Source organism: Typopeltis vanoorti, chromosome 4 (assembly GCF_054136105.1).
Source record: "Typopeltis vanoorti isolate ZY-2024b chromosome 4, IOZ_Tvanoo_1.0, whole genome shotgun sequence".
Lineage (NCBI taxonomy): Eukaryota > Metazoa > Arthropoda > Arachnida > Uropygi > Thelyphonidae > Typopeltis > Typopeltis vanoorti.
Genome location: NC_143552.1, coordinates 16,174,370 through 16,201,085, shown reverse-complemented (window position 1 = coordinate 16,201,085; position 26,716 = coordinate 16,174,370). Strand labels below are relative to the sequence as shown.

At 35.9% G+C, this 26,716-nt stretch overlaps 1 protein-coding gene across 5 annotated transcripts in view; it reads left to right on the top strand.

Annotated features, from left to right (window-relative positions):
• Window positions 1–26,716, top strand: part of Myo61F (unconventional myosin 61F) — a 744,085-nt gene that overhangs the window by 353,180 nt on the left and 364,189 nt on the right. For all 5 annotated transcript variants that reach the window (XM_090391651.1, XM_090391648.1, XM_090391650.1 and 2 more), the window contains exons 15-16: window positions 955–1,003; window positions 18,078–18,124. In XM_090391651.1, the coding sequence (XP_090247777.1) occupies window positions 955–1,003; window positions 18,078–18,124 (96 nt within the window). The remainder of the gene's footprint in view (window positions 1–954; window positions 1,004–18,077; window positions 18,125–26,716) is intronic.

The window sequence follows — 26,716 nt, the reverse complement described above, 5'->3', positions numbered from 1 at the left end:
TAGGTATAGAAAAGGCCTTGGCGCCTTTATATCATCATGCAGCCAGAGGCTGTTTTTCTTTTTACCAGAAAATCATGCAGTTGAATGACTAAGCAACAAATTGTTATCAAAATCTATGGATGTCCAGGTGGTTAGCAATTATTAAAATAACCACCTTTTGTTTGAATTTGCCCAGGGATTGTTCCTCAGTCATCCCTGTGGCTAACCATAAACTATAAGGTCATGGTGAAATAAGAGTACAGGACAATGTAAGAACCATTCATGTTAAGTATAGACAGAATTTTATTTCCTTTTGTTGAATATTGCATGACATGGCAGCTTGCGGTGCCTCACCTAAAATCTGGTATCTCTTTAGATACTTTTAAGTTTAAACATTAATGGACTGAACACTGGAATTTCTATAATGCAGCATTTATATGTTACATTGCTGGTTTTCAAATCCAAGTTGTTTTCGCTAACTTTCCATAAATGATTTGTTTAATTAATTTTTGTTTATGTATAATTAATATTTAATTATTAATTACAGTTATCAATTTTTTTTATCTACTAACTAGTGGATGATTAAAAAAAATCTTCTTTGTGAGTAATTGAATGCCTAGCACTCTACATAGTATGTTCCTCCAAACATGCAAGGCAAGATGATATCTATAGAATAAGAACCTCCATAGCTCAGTCAGTTTCGATGATGTCCTTGGCTTGGAAGATCCTGATTTGAATCCCCTCAAGAACGTAAAGAAAACACCGTGCTTCAGGTTTAAGCATAAGTAATTTTGAAGACTCATTTTGAAAATTCAAAAATGTTTGGGCCTAGCTTAAATAAACGACTTATTAATTTTAGTACTTTTCATTAGTTGATTAGTAATCCAACTTGAACTGTCATAACAAACATGAAAATATTTCAGTTTTCATTCAAAGATCTGAATAAAACTTATTTTTTCTATTTAATTTAAATAGGAATTTAGACTGGTGCATTATGCTGGAGATGTGACCTACAAAGTAGAAGGTAAATATTTATTTACTCCTATCTCCTGTACTTTCAGTATGTTTTACAGCAGCATGGCATGTATTTATTGAAATAATTACTTTCTTATTAAAATTTTTCATTTCATCTTCTTCCATATCTAAAACTTGTAGGAAGGCTATGTTGGAATCAATAAAATCTTTAAAACAAATTCTTCCAACATGAAAACTTTATGAAAGTTATGAACTCTTACTTCCGTTGAAATGATATGAACACTTATAATGACTCTGCAACTGGCAGATTAGTCTATATTTAATGACCAATAAGGTATGTAGAAGATTAGCTAGATAGAAGTTTAAGTCTGAGAGGCCTCTGAAAAAATCTGTAGAAACTATGATAAATATTCCTTAAATTGTAATGACTTATCACAAATTAGCAGACTCTGGTCAAACTAAGTTGATGGCTCAATTTGACTTTGCTATGCTTAACTGTTGCTCTTGTGTATTACATGTTGCTTTTATAATATGCCTTCATTTTCTCAATATCTCAGTATCTCCCATAATGCAAAACACATCTCCTTGCGGATAAGTCTAATGTCATGCATTAAGGGAAGGACCACTACCCAGACTAGTTTCGACCTTTATTGAGGTCTCCTCAGTGGGAGCCAGGCCCAAGTGGAGATACCAGCCAGAAGCATTAGTAAAGTCATCTCTACCTATATCTCTTATAGCTCCACTTGGGCCTGGCTCCTACTGAAGAGACCTCAATAAAGGTCGAAACTAGTCTGGGTAGTGGCCCTTCCCTTAATGCATGACATTAGACATATCCGCAAGGAGATGTGTTTTGCATTATGGGAGATACTGAGATAGGGTGTTAGTAGCTTGCTCCACCTTTGCAAGGAGTCGTCCTGGTGTTGCACTACCTTACCCCAGTCCTGAAGATACTTTCAGGTGCAAACTTTGTTTGCTCACACTTGGATAAAAGATTAAACTAAATTTATTATATTTTAACCAAGTGAAAAATAAACTTTTACTTTCATTGTAAAAACTGTTCAGCTTACCAACTCTTGTTTTGTTTACTTTTTTTTTTAATGTCCTACATCAACATTTCCCAAAGTGTGGTCCAGAGCCCAGACCAGTCCTTAAAAAAACCACTGGTCCTCAGAAAATATAAAAATTGAAATACGGTATGTGAATTATCAATAGAAAAAATCAAGATATAAAAGATTTCCAAAAATAATAAAATAAACAACAGAAATGTCTAACTGTTGTTTATTCAAGTTTAATAACATGCACACTTATATGGAAACTACATATTAGTCCAAACACATTGCCAAACCAATATTATGTACAAATGCAAAATCAGTTAGCTTTACAAGTCTAATCTTTAATGGTTCTTGTGGCATAACTATAAAACAACAAAATTACATGATAACCATGGTAACAAACTTTAATGAAAGTACAAATATTTCATACTGAAAATAACAGTACTTTGTTCATTTATTCTCTTTTCCACAGAACAGCCTGTCTGCTCAAAAGTATGACAAATTATATTCAGAAGGGATCTGGTAAACATCAGCTAAAGAAAAAGGTGACAGTTTTTCTTTTGTAGATGATAACAGATGAGAAATTTTGTTGATAGGAAAATATGTGGGAATAAGGTGGTACTTCAGAATTCTACCAATAGGTTCATAGATACCAGAAATATAAAGGATTGGGATCCAGCTGTCTGTTCAAGCATCCTTAGGTGTTAGAGCATAGGAGTCAATTATCTGTTGGATTTAAATTGGAATTAAAGGGTTGTAACCCTTTAATTCTGGTAGTTTTGATAATGAGAAGTTCTTGTTGTAAGCTTGAAGGAGAGGAGCACAATTTAAGTGCTCTATCATATTAATTAATGACTTGATAACATAAATTTTTTGAGAGGTGTGATGAGCAGACATAAATGTATCTGGCAGTAAAGATGGGTATCTAATAAACACTAGTTGACAAAGTTCTAGAGGCTGTGCATGTAAGAAGGATATCCAAGAATGGCAAACTACTCACATTTTCTTTTTTTATGGTGAATTGAATGCATTGGTGAAGGCTGTTAATCCAATGTAGGAAAGTGGTAAGTTCATTTTCAGAACAAGGCCAGACAACAAAAATATCATCAGTGTAACAAAATCAAAGAGAAGGTTGGGAATGAATGGATGAGAAGAAGGTATATTTCAGATGGTTCAAAAAATAGTTTGCCAAAGTTGGAGACAGACCTGTGACAGTGCCTTCAATCTGTTTATAAATCTTGTTTTTCCAGCTGAAATATCCTTATTATATAACAAATTCAGAAATCTTCACAACAGCAGGAGGGAAATCATCATATAGTAAACTAATAGTGTCAGATAATGAAATGTTGGAAAATAAAGAAACAGTGTCAAAACTAACATATCTGACTCTTGCATTTGAATATCCTTGACTTTTTCATGAAATTTTGTGGAATTGTTTATGAATGATTTGGATTGTCTAATATGGACAGTTAATAAATGTGAAAAAAAACTAGCAATTCTTCTTCTGCAGCTTGTCCCACTTAAGTAGGGTCACTGTTTATAGTGAGTCTCCTCCACATCCTCCTGTCTTATGCTGTAACCACATCCAAGTTCTTCACCTCAAGTCCTCTTCCACCATCTCTTCCATCTGCATGACCTTTCTTTCCACATACTCTTCCTTCCTCCTCATCACATGACCAAACTATCTCAACTTTGCCTCCTGTATCTTTGCTCCTAAGTTCATAACTTTCACTGTTCCCCTTAATAATCATTTCTCAGATGATCCTTTCTGGTCACACTGCACATCCACCTAAGCATTCTCATCTCTGCTACCTCCATTCTGCTGATGTTATTTTTCCTCAGGGCTATAGTTTCCATAGCATACGTCATAGTTGTCTCACTACTATCCTGTAGATTTTGCCTTTTAGATTGATCGGCACCCTCTTATCGCATAGCACTCCAGCCATCTTTCTCCAGTTCCTCCATCCTGCTTGTATCCTGCATCCCACTTCCTTCTCAACCTCTCCATCCTGTTTCACTGTTGAATCTAAGTATCTGAATTCAGTGACCTTCTTGATAACATTTCCTTCCAGCTCCAGATCTGTCTCCTGGCTGCCATCCATTTTGCAACACATATACTCTGTTTTACCTCTGCTCAGTCTTATACCTCTCTTCCAGTACTATCCTGAAACTACCAATTCTATATGTTGGAAAGTCCATACAATTCACAATGAGTCATACTAGACAACTTTCTTTATGAATGTTAGGTAGACTATATAAATGAGGAGTCTTTTTAAAATGAGTGCCTACTTATTCAAAGTATTTTGATCTCAGCTAACAGTTTATCAAGGAGCTGATTTAATTACTTAAACTGTGTTTTGGTAGAATTATTTGCTAATTTCTTGATAGATGGAGATATACTGTAAAAAGCAGTCTATTTTTCTCTCATAGTCAGCCTTATCCATTACCACTACAGCACCACTACAGCTTTTCCTTTATCTTTTGAAATAGATATATGGTTCTTTTGTTTTAATAAAAGTAGTGCACAGAATTCAGTAAAAGATAAATTACACAGAGGTAATTTGCATCTAAAGAGTGAAGCAGCAACTTCAAAGCATAGTTCATTAGTATCCTCACTTGAAAGTTCTGACAGATAGCATTCGATATTATGCAAAAAATCAAGATACAGAATGGATTTAGGTGTGGCAGGAAAATCATGGCCAGCTAACACACTAATCTCAGCATCAGACAACAGGCATACAGTAATGTTAATAACCATTTACTAGTAGGAGTGTTGTCAGCAATAAATTTTTTGTTATGATGTAATGATTCATATTTTTGTATCAGTCTGTATGAATGTCTTTCATAAGAGTAGGTTAATGATTGTTTTGAAACACATAGAATGATATCCAGTGATTCCATAGTAGCTAAAATCCTTCTTTCAAGATATAAAATGGACTGAATATTAGATACTTAATCTTTCTTAGCTGCTTGAATTTGGTTCTGTACCAAGGAAAAATTTACTCAAGTATAAATTGCATGAGCTCCAGGCAACTGAATAGACTCCAGGCAACTGAATCTAGAAAATGTAGAAATAACTTTCTTATTGCGACATTGTGAGCATGATGCTTACCTTGTCCTTTTAGTGTTGCAAATTCTTCTCCCATGAAGGATAATAAGTCTAATCTTTAAAGGTCCCTGTGGCATAACTATAAAATAACAAAATTACATGATCACCACAATAATAAATTTTAATGAAAGTACAAATATTTCTTAATAGGTAAAACAACTGTTGTATTTGCCTCGTATCCCTCGTTCTTTGATCTGGAAGATCAATCAAGCAAAAGATCAGGAGAGTGGTATGGAAGAGACTGAAGTGCTTGGCAATATAAGCAGTGATAGTGTGAGAGATGAAGAAAGAAAGGGAATGCAAAAGAACAGGGAAACGGGAGAAACCCAGGTATACAGAGAGACATGGTAAAGGGAGAGTGAATGCTGGAAGTAGTAGTGAATGTAAGTATGGGGATGATCAGCATAGAATTTGAAATATAACTGGATGTAAGTGAGGTAGTTGAAACTGAGCAGATATATGCGTTAAGTGGTGATAAAGATGATTGAACAAGGGCAGGTATGGTGGGGAAATCACAACCAACAAGTAGCTTTGGTAGGACTGGTTATAAACCTATGATTATTAGGAGAATTATTATGAACTGCTATGTTTGTTTATAAATGCCAGGAGTGTCAGAAATAAGGGAGATGAAATTATTTCACTGATTCACTTTATTCAACCAAAAATTGTTGGAATAAGTGGAACAAAGTTGAACGAAGATGATATCTTGACTGAAATGGAATGGAACAGTGTGTTTTGCAAGGATAGAAAGGACAAGAAGGGAGGGAAAAGTGCTGCTGATGATAGCATGGGTAATTATGTGTATTTCCAAGGTCAAAAGGCTGAATAAGGTATGTGTAAAATGGATGAATGAGGGGATCATGGAGCATGAAATCTGGAACAAGGCACTTTGAAAGAAGCACAAGATGAGTAATGGTCATAATCAGTTACACAAAGAGTATGAAGAGGGGGCCAGTAGAGTGACTCAGTTGGTAAGGACTACAAAAGTGCAGTATGAAGATGGCAAATCATGCCAAGAAAAACCTTCATGAGTTTTTCAATATGTGACAAGTACAATAGAAAGAATGATTATGGTAAGATGATGCTAATTGATAACAATGGGAGATTTGTGACTGCTGCAGAGGACATAGTAGAGGTATTCAGTGAACACTTCATCAAACTTCATTCACACTTTCATCCTCAGTGTGAATTAAGAAACTGAAGTGTAGAGAACAAAATGAGAGAAGACTCAATTCTGAGCAAGCAAGAGATGGTTCAATATATGAGTTAAGTAAGCTAGATGCCAATAAGGAAGGCAATAGGACTTGTTGACATATCACCACGTTTCATGTCTTAAGGGAATGTTGCAGGGAGTTGGCATCAGCCTTGGCCTACCTGTTTAACAAGTCTTGCAACAGCATAAGTCCCAAAGGAATGGAAGGAAGGCAAAATTGTTGGACTCCACAAAGGCAGTGATAAGGCTAAGACAACAAATTATAGGCCAATCTGTATATCTGGAGTAGTAGTTAAAGTATTGGAGATGTTGGTGAGAGATAGGATACAAAAGTGGATTGATTACAGTGGTATTCTTTGTGCTTGTCAACATGGGTTTGTTAGAAGGAGATCATGTTTTACCAACTTCCTTATGTACTATAAGAAGGTGACGAATGCATTGGATAAGGGAAGTGCATATACCGTGGTATACTTTGATTTTGCAAATGCTTTTGACAGATTGCCATACCACAAGTTGGTTATTAAATGAAGCAGATGGGATTGGATAACAGACTAGTGAGTTGGATAGGTGATTGGCTATCATATAGATATCAGTAAGTTATGTATGAGGGGCACTATCTTGAAAGAGGAAAGTCATTAGTGGTGTGCCACATGGGTCTGTTTTGGACCCATTGTTATTTAATTTGTATATTAATGATATTGGGATGGGTTTAATTGATAATATACAACTGATTGGTAAAATGACTGTTGTATTTATCTCGTATCCCCTGTTCAACTCCCTGCAAAATGATGTAAAATTGGGGAGAGTGATGAGGAATCAAGCAGATGATATTGAGGCCTTATATGAGGATTTGAATAGGTTGCATGATTGAGCAACAGTATGCAACTATCAATTCAATGTTGCAAAGTGTACCATTCTAAAATTTGGTTAGCAACGATCAGATGTTAGGCATACACTCGGTGCAGAAATTTTGGAGAAAGTTGAGGAGACAAGAGATCTTGGAGTGATGGTGGACAGGTATCTGAAGTACAGATGTCACATTGTGAAGACATCATATCAGATTATGGCAATGATGCAGATTCTTAATGTGCAGAAATAAAGAGGTTCTGTTTCCATTGTATAAGGCCTTAATCAGGCTCATATGGATTATAGGGCACAGATTTATTCCCCTGGTTTTCATGTTGATGATGATATATTGGAAACGGTCTGGAGGAGACTGACTAAGATCATAACTGGTCTTTAGGATGTGAGAACTGCATCCTTTCAATCTGTCCTCACATCCCAAAGACCAGTTATGATCTTAGTCAGTCCCCTCCAGACCATTTCCAATATATCATCAGAAAGAGAAGGAATACGATTGAGACATTTTTATTATTATTATTGTTCCGGGAAACTCCAAGGAGTTGACAGACTTATCGAGGGAGGCCCTAACATCATGTCTGGAACAACTATTCAACATTCACACAGTATCTATCATATCTTGCCTTGAACTCATTCACAGTCGTAGCACCCACAACAGACTCTGGAAGCTTATTCCACTCATTCACCACTCTCCAAGTAAAAAACCTAGCTCTAACACCCTTGTCAACCACGCTCTTGCCCAGCTTCCATGCATGGCCCCTAGTCCTCCCACCACCAGTCATATTTTCAAAAATATCTTCTGGATCAATCTTATAAAAACCCTTCAGTAATTTGAATGTCTCAATCATATCACCCCTCCTTCGCCTATCGTCCAATTTCTGCAACCCACAAATCTTCAACCTATTCTCATAAGGTTTATTCCATAGACCTGCTATCATCTTGGTCACTCGTCTCTGGACCCTCTCCACTTCCTCCCCATCACGAAGAAACCCTGGTGCCCATAACTGAGCACAGAAGTCCAGATGGGGACTTATCGAGGCTCGATACAGAGGAACAACAACTGGTAATTAATTTACGGAATTAACAACGCATGTAAAGTATATTAATTAAAGATAACTTTAATGAATCACTTCTATATTTCGGCAATGTCACATTGCCATCTTCAGGAACATAAAGATATGGTACGTGCACTAAGGAACTAACAAAGCAAATGAGGAAGAAAGAAACTAATTTTGTTCCTAAAGTCCTAATGGTGCCCTCTTGCGGGCTGATTTGGTAGTCTTGGCAGTTGGGCTGAAGTTCTCATAATGAAAGTCTCCCAAATTTGGGGCAGTTTCATGCACCCAAATTTGTTGAGGTTAGGAACGTTTTTTAGAGCTGCTGAAGATTCTTTGAATAATCTTTCGTATTTAAACTTGCTGCGATGGATTATTTTTGTTTTCTTCCAACGAATTTTATGGTGGGTATCTAAGGCATGGTCTGCCAGCCCAGAGCAGCTGTACTGGTGAAACCAGATGTAGTCTTGGTGTTCTGAAATCCTGATATTTGTTGTTCTGCCTGTTTGGCCAAAGTAGGACAATTTGCAGCTGCAAGGGACCTGGTATACACCAGGTAGGTCTAGGGGAAGTGGTTGGTCTTTGGTAGAGCGGATAAGGGATGCCAACTTTTTATACGGTCTGTAACAGGAAGTAAGGTCATATTTTTTGAGGATATTAGTTATTTTTTCAGAGGTGCCCTGGATGCAGGGGATAGTGATAGACTTGGTGTAGTCTTTATTGTGGAGGGGGTAAGGGGGGTTGTGGTTTACAGGTTTTAGTATTTTTTGGATTTTTTTGGGGTTATAGCCATTGGCTAAGAAAGTGTTGAGGATGTGGTTTAGTTCCAAAGTCAGGGCCTTGTCATCTGAGCAGATTAATTTTGCCCTGTTATATAGTGTTTTTATCACCCCATATTGTTGTGAGGGGGGGTGGTGGGATTGCTGGTGAATGTATCTGCCAGTGTGGGTGGGTTTTCTGTAAACAGAGAAAACCAAAGATCCATCAAGCTGGCGGGTGATTAAAGTGTCTAGGAAGGGGAGGGTGTTGTTTTCCTCTTTTTCTAAGGTGAACTGGACTCTGGGATGTTGGTTGTTTAAGTGTGTTAGGAAGGAGTGGAGTGTGTCTGAGCCATGTGGCCAAATAGCAAACACATCATCCACATAACGAAACCAAATAGTGGGTTTTTGTGGGGCGGAGTTTAAGGCTTTCTCTTCAAATGTCTCCATAAAGAAATTGGCCAAGGGTGGGGAAAGTGGTGAACCCATGGCTGTCCCCTCTATCTGTTTGTAGAACTTTCCTTGCCAAATGAAATAGCCTGAGTTCATTGTGAACTGAAATAGGGCTGAGATATCGGGAGGAAACTTGGCTTAGATGAGCTCAAGGGTTTCTTTGAGTGGGACATTAGTGAATAGGGAGGAGACGTCAAAACTGACCATTATGTCAGTGTGTTGGAGTGTGAGGTTTTCTATACTGGCTTTAAAGTGGGCCGAGTTTTTTATGTGTGATGGTGTGTTGCCAGTGTTGTGTGTGAGCGTTTTGGCTAAATGTTTGGCTAATTTATATGTGGGGGAATCAATGCCATCCACTATGGGACGCAATGGCACATTTTGTTTATGTATTTTTGGGAGTCCATATAATCGGAGGGGTCTAGAGTTATAAGGTTTAAGTTTGTTGGTGACTTCCACAGGCCAAGAAGTGACTTTCTTAAGGAGTCTGTGGATAGTTCTAATCTGAGAGCTGGTTGGATTATATTCAATGGGGAGGTAAGTAGTATGGTCTCGTATTAAAGAATTTAGCTTACCTTTGTAGTCTTTTTGATTGAGTACCACAGTGGCGCTTCCCTATCAGCTTTGGTGATTACTATTTTTTTGTTGTTTTTTAATTCTTGTAGGGCTGTATATTCGTTTTTGGATAAGTTGGATTTTGGAGGTTTGGCTTTAGTGAGAACACCGACTACATCCAGTCTCACGTTGTTGGCGATATGGTTAGGCAGGTTGCGATATCCTTTTAGGAGCTAGGGCGAAATTGTGACCACGTGAAAGTGCGGTGAGTGCTTCAGGCTTTAAGGCACATTGCAGCAAGTTTAAATACGAAAGATTATTCAAAGAATCTCCAGCAGCTCTAAAAAACGTTCCTAACCTCAACAAATTTGGGTGCATGAAACTGCCCCAAATTTGGGAGACTTTCATTATGAGAACTTCAGCCCAACTGCCAAGACTACCAAATCAGCCCACAAGAGGGCACCATTAGGACTTTAGGAACAAAATTAGTTTCTTACTTTCTTCCTCATTTGCTTTGTTAGTTCCTTAGTGCACGTACCATATCTTTATGTTACCATCCAATCCCACAGATGTATTGACATTGAGGTTATGCAATAGACTACTCACCTCCACTTCATTCACCACAATTCCCGTATAATCTACTGGTTTATTCATTTCTGCAATGTCACCACCTGGATGATATATTCTTGCAAAGTGTTCACTTAGTAACTCAACTATCTCAACTGATTCAGTTACCTCCCTACCATCGGCATTCTTTAAAATCATTCTGCTATGTACATTTTTCCTTTTACTTGCTACATATCTAAAAAACTGTTTAGGATTCTCTTTAGCCTGCATGGCCAATGTTCTTTCGTAATCCTTTTTTACTTTTCTCACCACACTCGTCACCCTTCTGGCCTGCACTTTATACCGTTCATGTGCCTGCCGGTCACCTTTCTCCTTAAATTCCCTCCATAGTTGTTTCTTTTTTTGCAGCTCAAGCTTAATGGTGTTATTCATCCATTTAACCCCTACTTGATTTATGATTCGGACTCTAGGTATACAGTCAGCCATTGCTTCATGAAAGCACTTCTTAACTACCTCCCATGCACTATCAACTTCTAGTCCTTGCAGTTGTACATGCCATGGCACTGAGCCAATCAAACTGCTAAGCTTGTCATGCTTTCCAGCCCGATAATTCCACATGTACCCTGTCTTAATTGAAAATTCTACACCTTTAGCCACCTCCCAAGTCAAGACCCTATGATCACTCTCACCGATTGGTGGCAATGTGGTCATATTTGTTACAGCCAAATCCTCAGATGTAATTACTAGGTCAAGCACTCTCTGACCCCTAGTATTTTCCATTACATGTTGTCGCAGATAGTTAACCCTTAATAACCGCATAAAATCCAATTCCTTCCTCCCGTGTGTCCTCTCCTCACTCCAATCAATACGACCATAGTTGAAATCGCCCATAATAATCACCCTCCTTCCACTCATTTCTTCTATTTGCTTGTGCATACTGTCACCACCATCTTTTCCATCACCTGGTCTATAGCAGCACCCAATTGTATATTTAGTTCTGCTAGCCACAATCTCACACCAAATGACCTCAAATGTGCTCTTTTCTCTATCCTGCAATTCAACTTCTATTCTCCTTGGCTGTAGCTATCATCAACAATACTCCTCCCCCAATTTTATTCTCTTTGTCATTCCTGAACACACTATACTCATCACATTCAATCCCACTAGCTATATCATCTACAGTCAGCCATGTTTCACTAATTCCAATAACCTGTGGTCTGGAAGTGCCAACCATGGCCAAAAACTCTTCCTTCTTGTTCCTAATACTCCTAGTATTAGTGTACATGAATTTAAGATCCCCATTAGCCCCAATCCTACCTTGATGCCTCATATTAACTATCCCACTCTGGTTTGTTGTCCTTATTTGCTATAGCATATTATATTCATTCTTACATTCAACTGCCTCCCTAAGGACTGTATAACTACTCCCCCCCATCCTTAACAAATCTAGTTTCCCTGAATTTGCACATCCACTACATTCAGCAACACTTTCTCAAGTCTTCTTACATCGTAACCATTCAAATGCAAGCCATCCATCTTATATAGATCCTTTCGCCCATCAAACTCACTCCACACGTCCACAAATTCTACACCACTCGTCATACATAACCCACGCATAAAGTCATTCGCAATTTTGGCCCTCCTTTTAAACATTTCACTGTCATGCCGTGGCAAAAGACTAATCATTCTAACTGCATTTTTGGAAATTATGGAGACAACTACCGTGTTTGAATAAAAACTTTAGTTTAATATTACTAAAATTTTACAATTCGACGTTTCGACCTTTATGTCAAGGTCATCTTCTGGAGCGTACAAATATACACAAGAAACAAGCTATACTACAGTCATACTGTTTCGTTAAAGACACTCACTAACCGCTACCACAATTGTTGGCCTGACCTCTGGTGAAAAAAAAAAAAAAAAAAAAATATTTTTTTTTTCTGGTGATAATTGTTGGCCTGACCTCTGGTGAAAAAAAAAAAAAAAAAAATTATTATTTTTTTTTCACCAGAGGTCAGGCCAACAATTGGTAGCGGTTAGTGAGTGACTTTAACGAACCAGCATGATTGTAGTATAGCTTGTTTCTTGTGTATATTTGTACACTCCAGAAGATGACCTTGACATAAAGGTCGAAACATCAAATTGTAAAATTTTAGTAATATTAAACTAAAGTTTTTATTCAAACATGGTAGTTGTCTCCATAATTTCCAAAAATGCATTCTGATCACCGTGCAAGCCTAAAAGAAAGGAATCATTCTAACTCTCTCACTCTATTCTCTTGCTACCTCAAACAATTCATTCAGGTCTTCTATCATTTCCATTTTATCTCCTTTCAAATCATTCGTACCTGCCACAACAATCATTTCTTTCACCCTTTCCTTTTGCTCTCTAATAGACTCAGTTACATCCTTCATGGTCGCACCAGGTTGGTACGATTTTGTCAAATCCTCTACTAACACACCTCGTACTAACGAGTCTCCATACAGCACTCTATCCTTCATTTTGTTCATGTTCACATTCATATGTCTATTTTTCCTGTCATACCTTTTATTATTGGTTGGTTCATTCAGTCGACTTTTGTTCATGCACTCTAGCTGCTGTTTTGCCATTTCTATCGCACCATTCAACAACGCGATCTCACTCAATGCATCTATCTCATCTTTTTTATTCTCTGAGAAACCATTAATACTATCATTCACACTTTCTACATTCACACTCTCATAATTCTCATGTACAACCTTGCCGTTTCTTGTCATATCGCTATTTTCTTCATTCTGAGGTTTGACAAAAAAATCGCACTCACGATCCGAAATACACTTCAATTCCTCATTCTCCCTACATTTTCTACACACATTCAATCCTTTATTATCATCTATCCACACTCCGACCACACTCCGCAAAGCTTACATTTCACAGCTAGTACACTGACTCATTTCTTTTATATTACCGTTCTTTGATAAAGATGGCAAACCATCATTACTGGCCGCCATTTTCCTTCGTACAGGTGCCATAATTATTTGCAACGTGTTTTATCAAATAATAAGTTATAACACACCAAAAACACACAAACAGACGCACTAAAATACGCAAGGCAAACACAACTACGCAATATTAAGTAATTTTATCAACAATAACTGAAAATAATACTTATCTTATCAGGAGCTTGCACGAACACTACACACTATTATATAACCTAGAACTCCATATAATCTTTATGCCTAAAGTTAATAAAGGGTTTATGCCATTTAAGTTAATAAAGGGTTGTTATCATTTTAATGTGGAAGAAATTTTTCATAGAATGGGAAATGGGGTAGAACAAGAGGACATTCCTTGAAGCTCTGTAAGGAGGGGTAGGGTAAGCAGGGGCATAAGGAGTAGGTTCTTTGCATTGCCTTCCACTCACTTTGGTGAGTGGAATGCATTGCCTGACACTGTGGTGAATGCAGATACATTGAATGAGTTTAAAGCACAGTTTATTGGGTTTTGCCTCCTGCAATGAGTCTTTTGACTTCATAGAGGTCTAGTGTTAATAATAATTAATAATAATATACCATTTCCTCTCTTCTATAGCCTTGACCAACTTTAAAAACCAAGGCATAGGTAAAGAATGTGATTTTAAAGAGGAATGGAGAATAAGTATTTCTGTACCAGTAAGAATTACTTCTTAAATTATCCAGGACAAGAAATTATATTGTTTTAATCCTTTATCTAATCTTAAGCAAACAAAGTTTGATTATGAAGTATCTTCACAACTAAGCTACTTGTATATAGAAGCTTCTGACTTCACATCATTTGTATCAGTACAAGAATTGCTTTCTATAGGAATTGCTGCAGCTATGTTCAGTGCAAATATTCTATCAGAAGACTGAAAACAAACAGACTGAAACATAGACATGAAAGGGAAAAAAAAAAGTCATTCACTTTTTTTTATATATAATAGAAAATGCTAGAAAACATAATGATGTGAACAACTGTGTGATTGTTGTCCCATGGGGAAAAAGCAACACACTAGATTATGGTCTCAGTTGTCTATAGGACAGCATTCTCAGCATACTTAGAAGTGTCACTAGAGAGTAAGTGATCTGAATTGTTTGGAGATTTTAAGAGATATTATTATTATTCAGGCCTCCATGGAGTCAAAAGACTCATCGTGGGAGGTCCTTCCTAGGAAACACAGTCTATCAAGACTCATCGTGGGAGGTTCCTTTTAGAAAACACAAAGTCTATCATACCACTCCTTAACATGTTCATTGCCAATCACGCGATATCGCGTTATGCGAGGCCTCACCGAATGGCCGATCACGCGTTATCGCGTGGGCGTCGCTAACTAAATAAAAAAAGGAAAAAAATTTGGCCACCACACGAAATTCCAATTTTCAGCTTGGCAATGAAAGTGTTAAACTCATTGACCATTCTCACTCTCACCACCCAATCAGGCAGTGCATTCCATGGTTCAACCACCCTCCATGCAAGGAAACCACTCCTCACCCTCTTGCTCACAGTTTCCTTTCGTAACTTCCAGGGATGGCCCCTTTGTCGTCACTCCTCACTGTTCAACCAAGCAAAAGAACTCCCCAGTGTCACCCTGTAACCACCTCTCAACAGCTTAAATGTCTCAATCAGTATGTGATAAAAGGACCTCCCAGATGAATCTTTGACTCCATGAGGTCATAGGGTAATAATAATAATAATAATAATATCATCTCTCCTTCTATCCACCAGCCGATCCTCATAACTAACAACATTGTACAGTCCTGAAACCATCTTTGTTATCCGTCTTTGTACCCTTTCCACAGTTAATTTCTTCTTCTTCTTCTTTCTAACATGGAATTTAGGCCAAGTGGCCTGTTCCGGTCTCATGCCATCGCTTTCTTGGTCTTCTGATTCTTCTTTTTCCACTTATTTTGTATCTGTTTAATATTTTTGGTAGTCTGCTGTTGTCCATTCGATTTAAATGTTCTAGCCCTTCACCAACTTTGCAATATGTCTCCTAAATTTCAGGTTTCTATCAATCATCAACTCGAGATCTCTTTTCTCCCCTACTTCCAGTATAGCTCTTCCAGTAGAGTATGCAGCGTCCCATTGATGTGTCCCAAGCCTACCATAATATCAGTGTTATCTAGTATTATGGTAGGCATATAGTTTGTGCAAAATCATTGTAAATACAAATTTCTCTGTATCTCTGTCACTAAACAAACATTAATTAATGTAGTTAGAAAATGAAAGCCAGTTATTTTTGTGTGATGAATGTTAAAATCTTCAAGCTGTAGGTAATTTTACTATTAAGAAAGTTGAACTGTAAAAAATCAGCAATTGAAAAAACAAAAGTCACCAGGTTTAGAATGATTGCCAGCTTTATTAGAGTGATAAAGACTACAAATGAACTTGATAAGATAGGACAAAGTGAGAGATTTCAGAGATCAAAAGGAGAAGATTCTAAGTTTGAAACTCTGAGTAGTTCTTGAAGAGGCTGAAATGTAAGTTTAGTAAGAAAATAAGTGTGATTTTGTAGATTGAAGAATGGAAATCAGCATGTCAGCAAAGTGATACCAGAAGGCATTGGGAAGTTTTTCTTCATCTGCATGTAGACTGATCCTGTTTGCTTGACTTTTTTTGTAGTTACATTTTAAGTTGAGATTGGGGGGGGGGTAGAGATGGAATGTACAGCAATGTGTTCCTTACTAAGCCAGATACATGAGAATTTCACCCAGCTCCTCTGCATCTTGTGACCTCAATAGTGTCCTTCATTTGATACTTGGAATCCTTCCTGGCAGATTAATGTCAGCAAGTTTATTTTCTGGCTGAAATATCCTAAACCATTGCTATTGGATGTGTATAGTATACTATAGCTAGTCTACAGAATAACTGCAAGAAATGGGGAGAAAGTAAACTTAGCTTTTGCTCTGGAATCTAAACATGGTTTTTGGATATTTCATGCCTCCATTGTGCAAAGTTTTGGTATTCCTCTAAGAGGTATGGATACTAAACTTCAGTCCCTGCCTACATTACTTCATTTACCACCTGCCTACAGGTGGTAAATGAATTTCATTTTGTGGTATTGAGACTACTGCCATGCTTACTGTAGGCATGAAGTGGCTTCAGTGGCTTCATGTGTGGTCTCTAGAAATTTCAAGATTATTATTACTACTACTACTTGACTGCTGTAGTATAATGGCCTTTCATGTATAGGATTCACATAAATAGATGATAATTTCTTCCAGCTTGAAATTTCTGCCCACATGAAAGTGTAGGCAAAGGATTTGGTTATAAACTGACTGCATTTCACTAAAGTTTGGCATACTCCAAACTGTGATTCCTAGAATGTCAGATCCATTAGCATTTTAGGTTTCTGAGGTTTATCACTAGAGGTAATTGTAATCTCTCTTGGCTATTTCAAAGAGGAAGAATGTTTTTTTAGGCCCAGGAATAGAATCATGGAGAAAATAAACAACCAGTGGCTTGTTACAGACTGAATTCTATTCTTAGGTTTGTTTTATTTAATTTTTTATATTAATGATTTGAGGGGAATACCCAGTCATTTGTTTATGATACTAAACTAACTAGGAAGAGCAATAATTAATAAGTGATGTAGATGCAAGCTGATTTAAATAGATAATAATTTTTGATAATCATGAGTTCAGTATGGCATAGTGTATAATTAATACTTCATTAGTGAAAGAGTTACAAGTCATGCATTATACTGATGAGATTGCATAGCAGGAAATTTGAGTAAAGGGATTTAGAGGTAATTGTAGACATGGAATTGAAGTTTATGCATTATAATGTATATGCAAGAAGACTTGTATTGACCACATATGGACTGGGCATAAACTTGGTGTCTGGGATTCTTGCAGAGAATCCATAAGCAAGTGATCACAGGTATGTGAAATACTCAATTAGGATAAATTTGAAGGTTTGTTGGCTTTAAAATTTAATTGATAGACAGAAAAAAAAAGTGTGTGTGTGTGTGTGTGTATGTAGGAGGAATCTTAGAAATATAAGTAGCTTCCAAAAGAGCTCTATAGGATGGATACAGAAATTTTTTAGTATATGATGGGGGATGAGCAACAGTCACCCCTGGTTGTAATAAGTAACATTGTGTGTGTGTGTGTGCATGTGTGCATATAATGATTAATATGTGTGTGCATAATGATAATTAAATAAAACTAAGGATGAGAGGTTAGTAAAACAAATCTTTGAAGCAAAATGAGAATAAAAAGCCCAAGATATGAGCAGATTGATTTGGTTAGAAGTGTTTTAGAAGATCAGAATATAAGAATTGATCAAATCAGAGACCTGACAAATAATTAACCAATTGGTAAGTTGTTAATAGTAAACTAATCATGAAATGAAACATTGTATTAGCCTATCATAATATCTGGTGTATATCCCTTGAGGGTGTACACCAAAAACCAGATTATTATTATTATTAATAATGTACAAGATAATGATCATTTAACAATTTTTTAAAGCTGATCACTTTTTTTTTTAAATTTTTTCTAGGATTTTTGGACAAAAATAATGATCTACTTTTTAGAGATTTGAAAAAGGTAATTTCATTTTAGTGACATTCTTTTATCATATCGGTTTTTAATAAAGGTGTTATTCTGACATTGAAACAATTCCTGCATGAAACATAAATTGCTTTGAACTTTCTTTGGTTCATTTTAAAGCAAATTTTAGGATTTATCATAATAGTAACATCATTCAGTACTTAAAATAGTATTTTTACTGATAATTTGTCATTGGTATCATATAACAACACCAATATCTTCATCATAAGGATATAGAACTTTTAGCACTGAATGCTTATTTGTAATTCAAAAATTACATCGAAAACAAGTTTTGTAAATTGTTCTTCTGTACTTCTACAACCCATCTGTCTCTTACGAAGTAGAATCCACTGATTTAGGGATTAATGAATTAATGCAACTGTTGCATCACTCCTCTGTTGTATCCCATAAGAGCAGGGCCGGCTGGAGGTTTTGTGGGCCTCGGGAAAAAATTATTAGTGGGGTCCCAAAATATTTGCAAAAAGGAAATTTTTTATCAAAAAATCATATAATTTTATTAAACATAATTTACAAACATTAAATACACATAGTTATATACTAAAATATTTCCCATATCAATACATCTCTGAAACATCAAAAATTCTATTATCAAATTTTCTTAGAAATTTGAAAGTGCAGGGCCCCTCTGAGTGCAGTCTTGGTCTGAGGCATGAAAAAACAATATCTGAGCTGGCCCTGCATAAGGGTAAGGAATTTATTGACAGTGGATCTATTATTGGAAGTTTTTTCTGTTGGTTATAAAGATGCCAAGAAATTCTATTATTCTACATAGAAATTCTAACATACAAACTTTGTTTGCTTATACTTTGATAAAGGATTAAACTAAGAATATGATTTCTTGGCATCTTTAATTTTAAAATAGAACTATATGTTCCCTTGGGCGAGTTTGCCTCTTCTGAGAGAGGAAAATCCCAAGTTTCTGTATTTCTCTGTATTAGACCAGCTAACTCACCACTTGATTGAAAAGACCTCATTAAGGTTCCTCACATCATAGACAGGCTTCAAACCTGGGTCTTTCCAACTAAAGGGGGGACTTGTCTGTATACCAACTGAGCTATGGAGGCTTGCTTTTGTACCAGCGCAGTAAAATTTAAGGAGGTTGAATAAATGAATTCAGTGGTAATAAATCTATTCATTGCTATGTTCTAATGTGAGCTGATTACTGTAAACTGTAATACTGGCAGAAATCCATCTACAAATTATTGTCAAAATGGGTGCTCATAGGGATGTTGAGTTTCCATCTGTTGCTGTAATCTTTTTAAACTGATTCATTAGATTCTGTAATGTTCGGTTTTTTTGTCTTGCTCACATTAGTAAGATAAGCAAAAGTGAGATACTTTTGGTGTGTTTGACATTTGCATTCTACATGTTTAATGATAAAACACTTTGTATTGTGCTACAGTATATTCTACTTAGTAGCATCTGTTCATGTAAATACTCACCAAGGTGGCTGAGCAGATCTCCACTACCTATCAGCAATCTTTGTGACAGTTTTTGAAATGCAAGAGTAGTTCACTATATTAGACCTTTACAGCACACTGTGTGCATGTGCATATATACACACTAGATCCACTATGCATGCAATGTGTGTAGTCTGAAGATCCTTGCATAATTTAAAATACATAAATAGAACAGATTTTTCTCACTCCAATGCATGTAAAGTAGTGGGGAAACATTGTGCTATTCAGAAAGTTTACAAACTACATTTAATACACAACTTTTATTGAGCTATTTAATTATAAAATACATACAATTAAATTAATATTGAAAATTATTATTATTAATTGCCTGCAAAAAACAATGAAACCTATATGAATTTTTTGATATCTGAGAGTGGGAACCTCCCCAGGTACAGGATCATTGTTTATCTTCATGAACTTCTAATTCAATAAGAAGTGAGGGATGGTGAATCAGTTGCATGTGTTTCAAGATTAATTATCTGGGAGACTTCTCATCTTTTGAAACAGGTAGAATAGAAGAGGATGACTTCTTGAAGTAGTCTAGAGTTGTTATTTTTTCTTTCCAGGGCAGATTTCTTGGCATAGTTTAGCATATTCCAATATTTTTCTCCTAATCAGAATGCTTCTATCCATATTGGAATCATCATCATCTTCCAAAATCATATGGTGGAATTCAAGAAGTTGGAAGATTTCTATTCATTGTACCATTAAGTTGATAATGTTGCTTGCTGGTGTGATCGTTTCTGCTTCTTCCATGGTAATCATCTCCAACAATTCTTCATTGCTCAGTTCTGTTGAGTCAAGAAAAGTTTATTTTCATTGACTTCATCTAAGCCAATGGCTGTGCCCATTGTGTTATAGAAAGAATTGAGAACACAGATCCTTCCATATACCTTTTGAAAATTCATTGCTGTGGAATTTCATTCTGTGTAGTCTTGATTAATGAAAGTGCATCTGTAATTATTAATGCCTTTCAAAATTTGTCATTCAGTATTCCTCACTTATGGTATCAGCCATAACAGACTGCACATAATTTGTCTTAATTGCTCCTTTATCCAGTGGCTGCAGGAGTGAAGTTATTGGTGGTAGAAAAACAAGTTTGATGTTTCATTCAAATATTTTATGTATCACTGATGACTTATAATAGTACTCAGGACAAAAGAGCATTTGGAAATCAGTTCTTTCCATTTATGCAGAGAACATTCTGCATGCATCACTTTACTAAAACAATTTATGAACATTTCATTTGTTATCCATCCTTTCATATTCACTTATCATATTTTCATATAGACTTGGTAATAAAATTATAAAGTTAAGGAATGACACTTACATTATTTATTGTTTACAAATGACACTTACAAAAATTATTTAATGTTTGTAGAATTTTCAGCTAGGTTTCTTAGCCATTGTTGATACAGTTGAAAAGAGATAAATACAATTTATCTCTTTTCAACACAATACTTAAAAATTGCAAGCACGTGACAATATATGTTATCATGTGAAGAATATATGTGAGGAAACCTAGCCAAAAATTCTACAAATGTTACATAATTTTTTCCCTAAAATAATATCTCATTCCATTACTTTATTTTATCATTGTCATCTACATCTTGATGTTTAAACCTAGATTGGTAGGAAAATTTTGTTGTATCTGTTGTTGTATCTTAAGCACCTGTGGATTTTCTTATTGGATTTTTCAGCCATCTTTAGTGGCTCTGAAAACATGGTGTGTCTTGTTGCATAGAATAGGTACAGTTTAGCATTTGTTTTCAGAAGAGATAGATCTCATCCAGACTAAAGATTTGATCTGCCATGTAGTTGTCTTCTTCAATAATTGTCTTTAGTTCTTCTGCAGGTCATTATCTGCAGATATTGCTGGTTTAGTTGGCTGAATGGTTAGCACATTTGCTCTCCAATCAACAGATTACAGGTTTTGAATCCTGCCCTGGGCATAGATATTTATGATTGTCTTTGGGCAGTGGGGGGGGGTGAATTTTATCACATTTTGTGAGACCATTGCTCCACTTATTGGGAGACTGAAGTGGCTTAAAAATTTTTCATATGTAGTCTGTAGAGCAAGGTTTCCAGACTACTTAAAAAGTAAAAATTAAAAAAATAAAAAAATAGAAAGGAAAAAATCCTTAGCTCATACACAGTATGAATGCACACTCTCTGATCAAAAATATCTGGATGCCTGCTCATCCCAACTCTAACTCTCATAAAAGGCATTAAGGATGACATTGGTCCATCCTTTGCTGCTATAAGGGTATTCAGAAATTCACCAAAAATAATTTATTGAAAGACAATTTATTGGACGACAATTTCTTCTTTTCTCCCATAGTCCTAAATGGACCGTTGGGTCATTCATGGCTAGTTGATGATGTTCTTTGTTATCCTGCTCCAATCATCTCAGTCTCTTGTTCTTGATATCAGTTGAGAAAGGCAGGAATTTGTCATTTTTTGATGTTGTCAGTCCATTTTAATAGAGGTTGGCCCCTAACTCTTGATCCCGGAACGATTCCTTCTAGTGTTTGCTTTGGAAAGCCATTAGCCCTCGCCACATGTCCGAACCATTTCATCTGTCTTCTTCTGGTGACTGTCAGAATATTTTCTCTTTTTTTCCCATCTATTAAATTAATCAGTTTAACATTTTCATTGTTTTCGTGAGCAGTATAGAGAATTTTCAAGAGTCTTCTGTAAGTTTTCATTTTAAAAGGCAGGAGTCTCCTCTCATCTTCTCTCAATAAAGTCCAGGCCTCACAACCATACAAGAGGATAGAATTCACCAAAGTGTCAATTAGTCTTAATCTGGTTGTCATTGCCATTCTGTTATCGCTCCACAATGGTTTTAACTTTTGTAGGACCACAGTTGCCTTAGCAATTCGGTATTTAATGTTAGTTTTGGAGCGACCATCTTGAATCAGCATGCTTCCTATTCAGAAAATAAGTGAACTTGTTTACATTCTCAAATTGTTTATTGTCGATTTGTATCTTTAAGGGTTCAGTGTCTGATTTTGAGGTTATCACTGTTTTTGTTTTTTGCAGGTTTATGTATAATCCATATTTTTTTAATGTTCTGAAAATGCGGCTGGTTATCTCTTCTAATTCTTCTTTACTTTTTTGGCAGAAGATCGATATCATCTGCAAAACGTAAGTTGGGCGACAATTTACCAAAAGGCAATTTATTGAAAAAACAATTAATGAAATAAACCATAAATTGAAAGACAGTTCATTGAACAACAGTTAATAAAAAAAATTAAAAAAAAAAATTAATTGAAAGGCAGTTTCTTGAAAATGCAATTCATCGAAAAGTCACAATTTGAAACTACAAATCGTCGAATGAACAGTTCATTGAAAAATGAATTATAAGATGAGAAGTGTATTTAATAAAAAGAACTGTAATTTTTATTAGATTCACTTGTGATGCAATTGAAGCTTAGCATGATGTCATACCCTTTATACGAGTATATGTTAGATGTGTGGTAATTTTCTCTCCCCCTCTTTCTCTCTCTTTTTTTTTTTTAGAGATATTTCTTTCAGTCATTATGTGTTTTGTGTATTTTGCGGGTTTTACGTAATCTTGAAAAGATTATGTAAAAATCTTTATCATCGACATGGATAATTTATTGCATGGAAACCTTACATTCCTAATTAAAGGCACCTGTTACTACTATTATTACCAATTATTATTAATAGTAGGTGTTTTATTATTATTGTTAGTAGTATAGTAGTAATAATAATGCTGAATAAAGAAACTACAAGAGTTTCGTGCTGAATATAGAAACCATGAAAGTTTCGGCGGTTCCAAGTGTAAGCAAACCTTTCATGACAGGGGCAACTCGTGGTAAAGTTGGAGTAAGCTCTGATCACTTTTCTTAGTATTTCCCATAATGTAAAGCACATCTCCTTGCAGACATGTATGATGCTATACATTATGGAGGGGGGGGGGGGTCACAACCCAGACTGGTTTTGACCGTTGTTGAGGTCTCATCAGTGGATAGGTAGACCCAGATGTAAATACCTAGGTTGAAGTGATGCAGAAGTTATACTTTACCATACAAGTTGGCAACAGGTGTCACATCACAAAAGGCACCAAGAATTACTGAAAATAAAGAGCCAAAAGGCTTCACTTCGGCGATGCAAAATTATTCAGATTTAGTCGATATTGAATCCAACATCAAAGCTGAATAGAGAAACTACAAGAGTTTCGTACCAAATATAGAAACTATAAAAGTTTCAGCAAATCCAAGCGTAAGCAAATCTTTCATGACAGACCTTTCGTATAATAAAATATAACTTCTGCATCACTTCAACCTGGGTATTTACATCTGGGTCTACCTATCCACTGATGAGACCCTGAGGCTCGGCTGTTGCTGTCATGCAGGTCCTGGCTGTGTGTGTGTGTGTGGGGGGTAATGAATGGCAGTTCATTACCATGAAGTTAACTGAGGCACGGCTGTTGCTGTTACACCTCAGATGACATATGAGCAAATGAGTAGCTCTGTTTGGTGGTGGGGTGAGCTTGCCATGGGGTAGAGACAATGCTGAGAGTTCTTCTCAGTGGCAGAGTGAGCCTGTTACTGAGTGGAACAATGCATAGCATCATACATGTCTGCAAGGAGATATGCTTTACATTATGGGAACTACTTGAATGTGATCAGAACTTACTCCACCTTTACCACGAGTTGCCCTTGTCATGAAAGGCTTGCTTAAGCTTGGATCCACCGACACTTTTATTGTTTCTATATTTGGCATGAAACTCTTGTAGTTTCTCTATTCGGCTTTAAAATAATGTTGGATTCAATATCCACTTAATTTGAATAATTTTGCATCGCTGAAGTGAAGCCTTTTGGCTCTTTATTTTCAGTAATAATAATGGTTATTATTATTCTCCTCATCATCTTCTCTCATCAACCTAATGGTTGGTGGGATAGCAAAGCAATGTTACTAGGGGATAATTGTAGAACAACATGGTTTACTATTTTCTTTCTTGTCTGATAATTGTTTCCTATCTGTAAATATGTGTGTTCAAGAGACTGGTTTGATCGTTTCCCTCCTGACATCTGCCAAACCTAGGTTCATCCATCAGATACCGCGACCTCCAATGTCAGTATAGTATGGTTTAGTTTTTTTTTTTTTTTTTTTTTTTTTTTAATTCTTTGTTCAATAATTTCTAGATTGTAACTGAAAATAAATAAACCATCATGTATTACAGAAATAGAGAGCCAAAAGATTATTTATCATATCATAGATGTCCTCTAGGAGATGTGCTTTACATTATGAAAACTACTAAGGAAAGTGATCTGGAGCTTACTCTGCCTTTACTACGAGTTGCCCATAAGGTTGCTTATGCTTGCATCCACCAAAACGTTTAGTTTCTATATATTCGGCACGAAACTCTTGTAGTTTCTATATTCGGCTATGAAATAATGTTGGATTCAATATCCACTTAATTTGTACCATCATGTATTATATTTGCAGTATTTTTTCTTTGTTTTATTGCTTATTTGCCGAAGTCTGGAGAGTCATTTTGCTTGTTATCGTAGAATTTATGCTGATAAGAAAAAAACTAAAACTGTTCAAACGACTCTTGATAACTTCTTTTGATAAATTGCGGTAAATAATGTAAGTACAAGTATTTATTAACCATTAATTTGCATTCATTTTTTATCTTTCCTAAAAGAGTACCATATAAAACGAATTATTAATACAGTAATCGATCATGGATGAATTGTAATTTTTACCATTGATTATTAGACTTGATTAACGCGATTTTGATATACACGGTAACATTGAGGGATTAATTAACCGTGTTAATCGAGGTATACCTGTATGTATGTATGTATGCATGTATGTATATATATATATATATATATCCATATCCACTATTACTACAAAGGGATTATTATTATATGACACCTCCAGGGAGTCCAAAAACTCACCGAGAGAAGGCACCTCCTCTACAACTTTGTCTCCACCACTCATCTACCAACAACAAACCGCAACTACACCAATGGCATCTACTGCCCACCATCAGTATTTTCACAGTCAATCACAAACATCCATGCCCAAGGCAGGATTCGAACCTGCAGCCTTTTGGCTGGAGAGTGGATATGCTATCTACTCTGCCAACCAGGCCAGATGTCTGGATATTTTTGATGAGATAGTATTTTTTAGGTTTACAAAAACCTTTTGCGAGTGGAAGCCACACACACACACACACACACACACACAGAAATGATGTAGCCTTTCCTGATGCTTTTCGCCTTTGCTGATGCCAAACCTAGGGTGATGGAACATTTTATGCTTTTGGTAAAGTTTCTGCTGTATTTGCCAACAATTTTATGTTCTTTCCATTATATTCACCCCATGCATGTGGAATTAAAAGCATATAATGATGTACCTGATTTAATGCTTTGTTGATTTTTTCTTTTTTTGTACCTGATGATACATAAGGTACCAGTGTAATAAAGTATTGCACTGCTTTCATCTTGCTTTATCGCATCTAGCTGTTGATCCGGTGTTATGAATATTCTGGTACAGTTTTTTTTTTTTTTTTCACTGCCAGTAGCATTATCACTTTATGTGTTATTATTAATTTATTAAATTCAGTTTATATTAAAATTCCATTAAGCTCTGATATTCATAAATATTGCAAGTTCTGATTATTACAGTATACAACTAATATTTTATTAATATACCAATAATTCTACTGCACTAATAATAATAATTGACAATTAAATGTACACAGTTCTAGGCTTCTCTTAATTAAATTTATATAGAATACTATCAAAACAAATTCCCAATGAACAAAACACAAGAGCACTTTGTTTGACATCCATTCAGCACAAGAGATTAGCAACAAAGAGGCTGAATTTTTGGCAGATTGCATAAACATCATTTGGAGGATGAGCCATTGGTTTGGCTCACTCTTGCCCAATAGTAGTTTTTCCAGACTTTCTTCAATATCCCTTAGCCTGTAACATCAAGTTACATGTGCAAATAAAATGAAAATGGCTGAATATTAAGTCACTTTAGTTCAGATCCATATAAATCAAACTTTCATCAATAGCTAATCTAGTTGTGTATGTGTGTTTTGCATGTTACT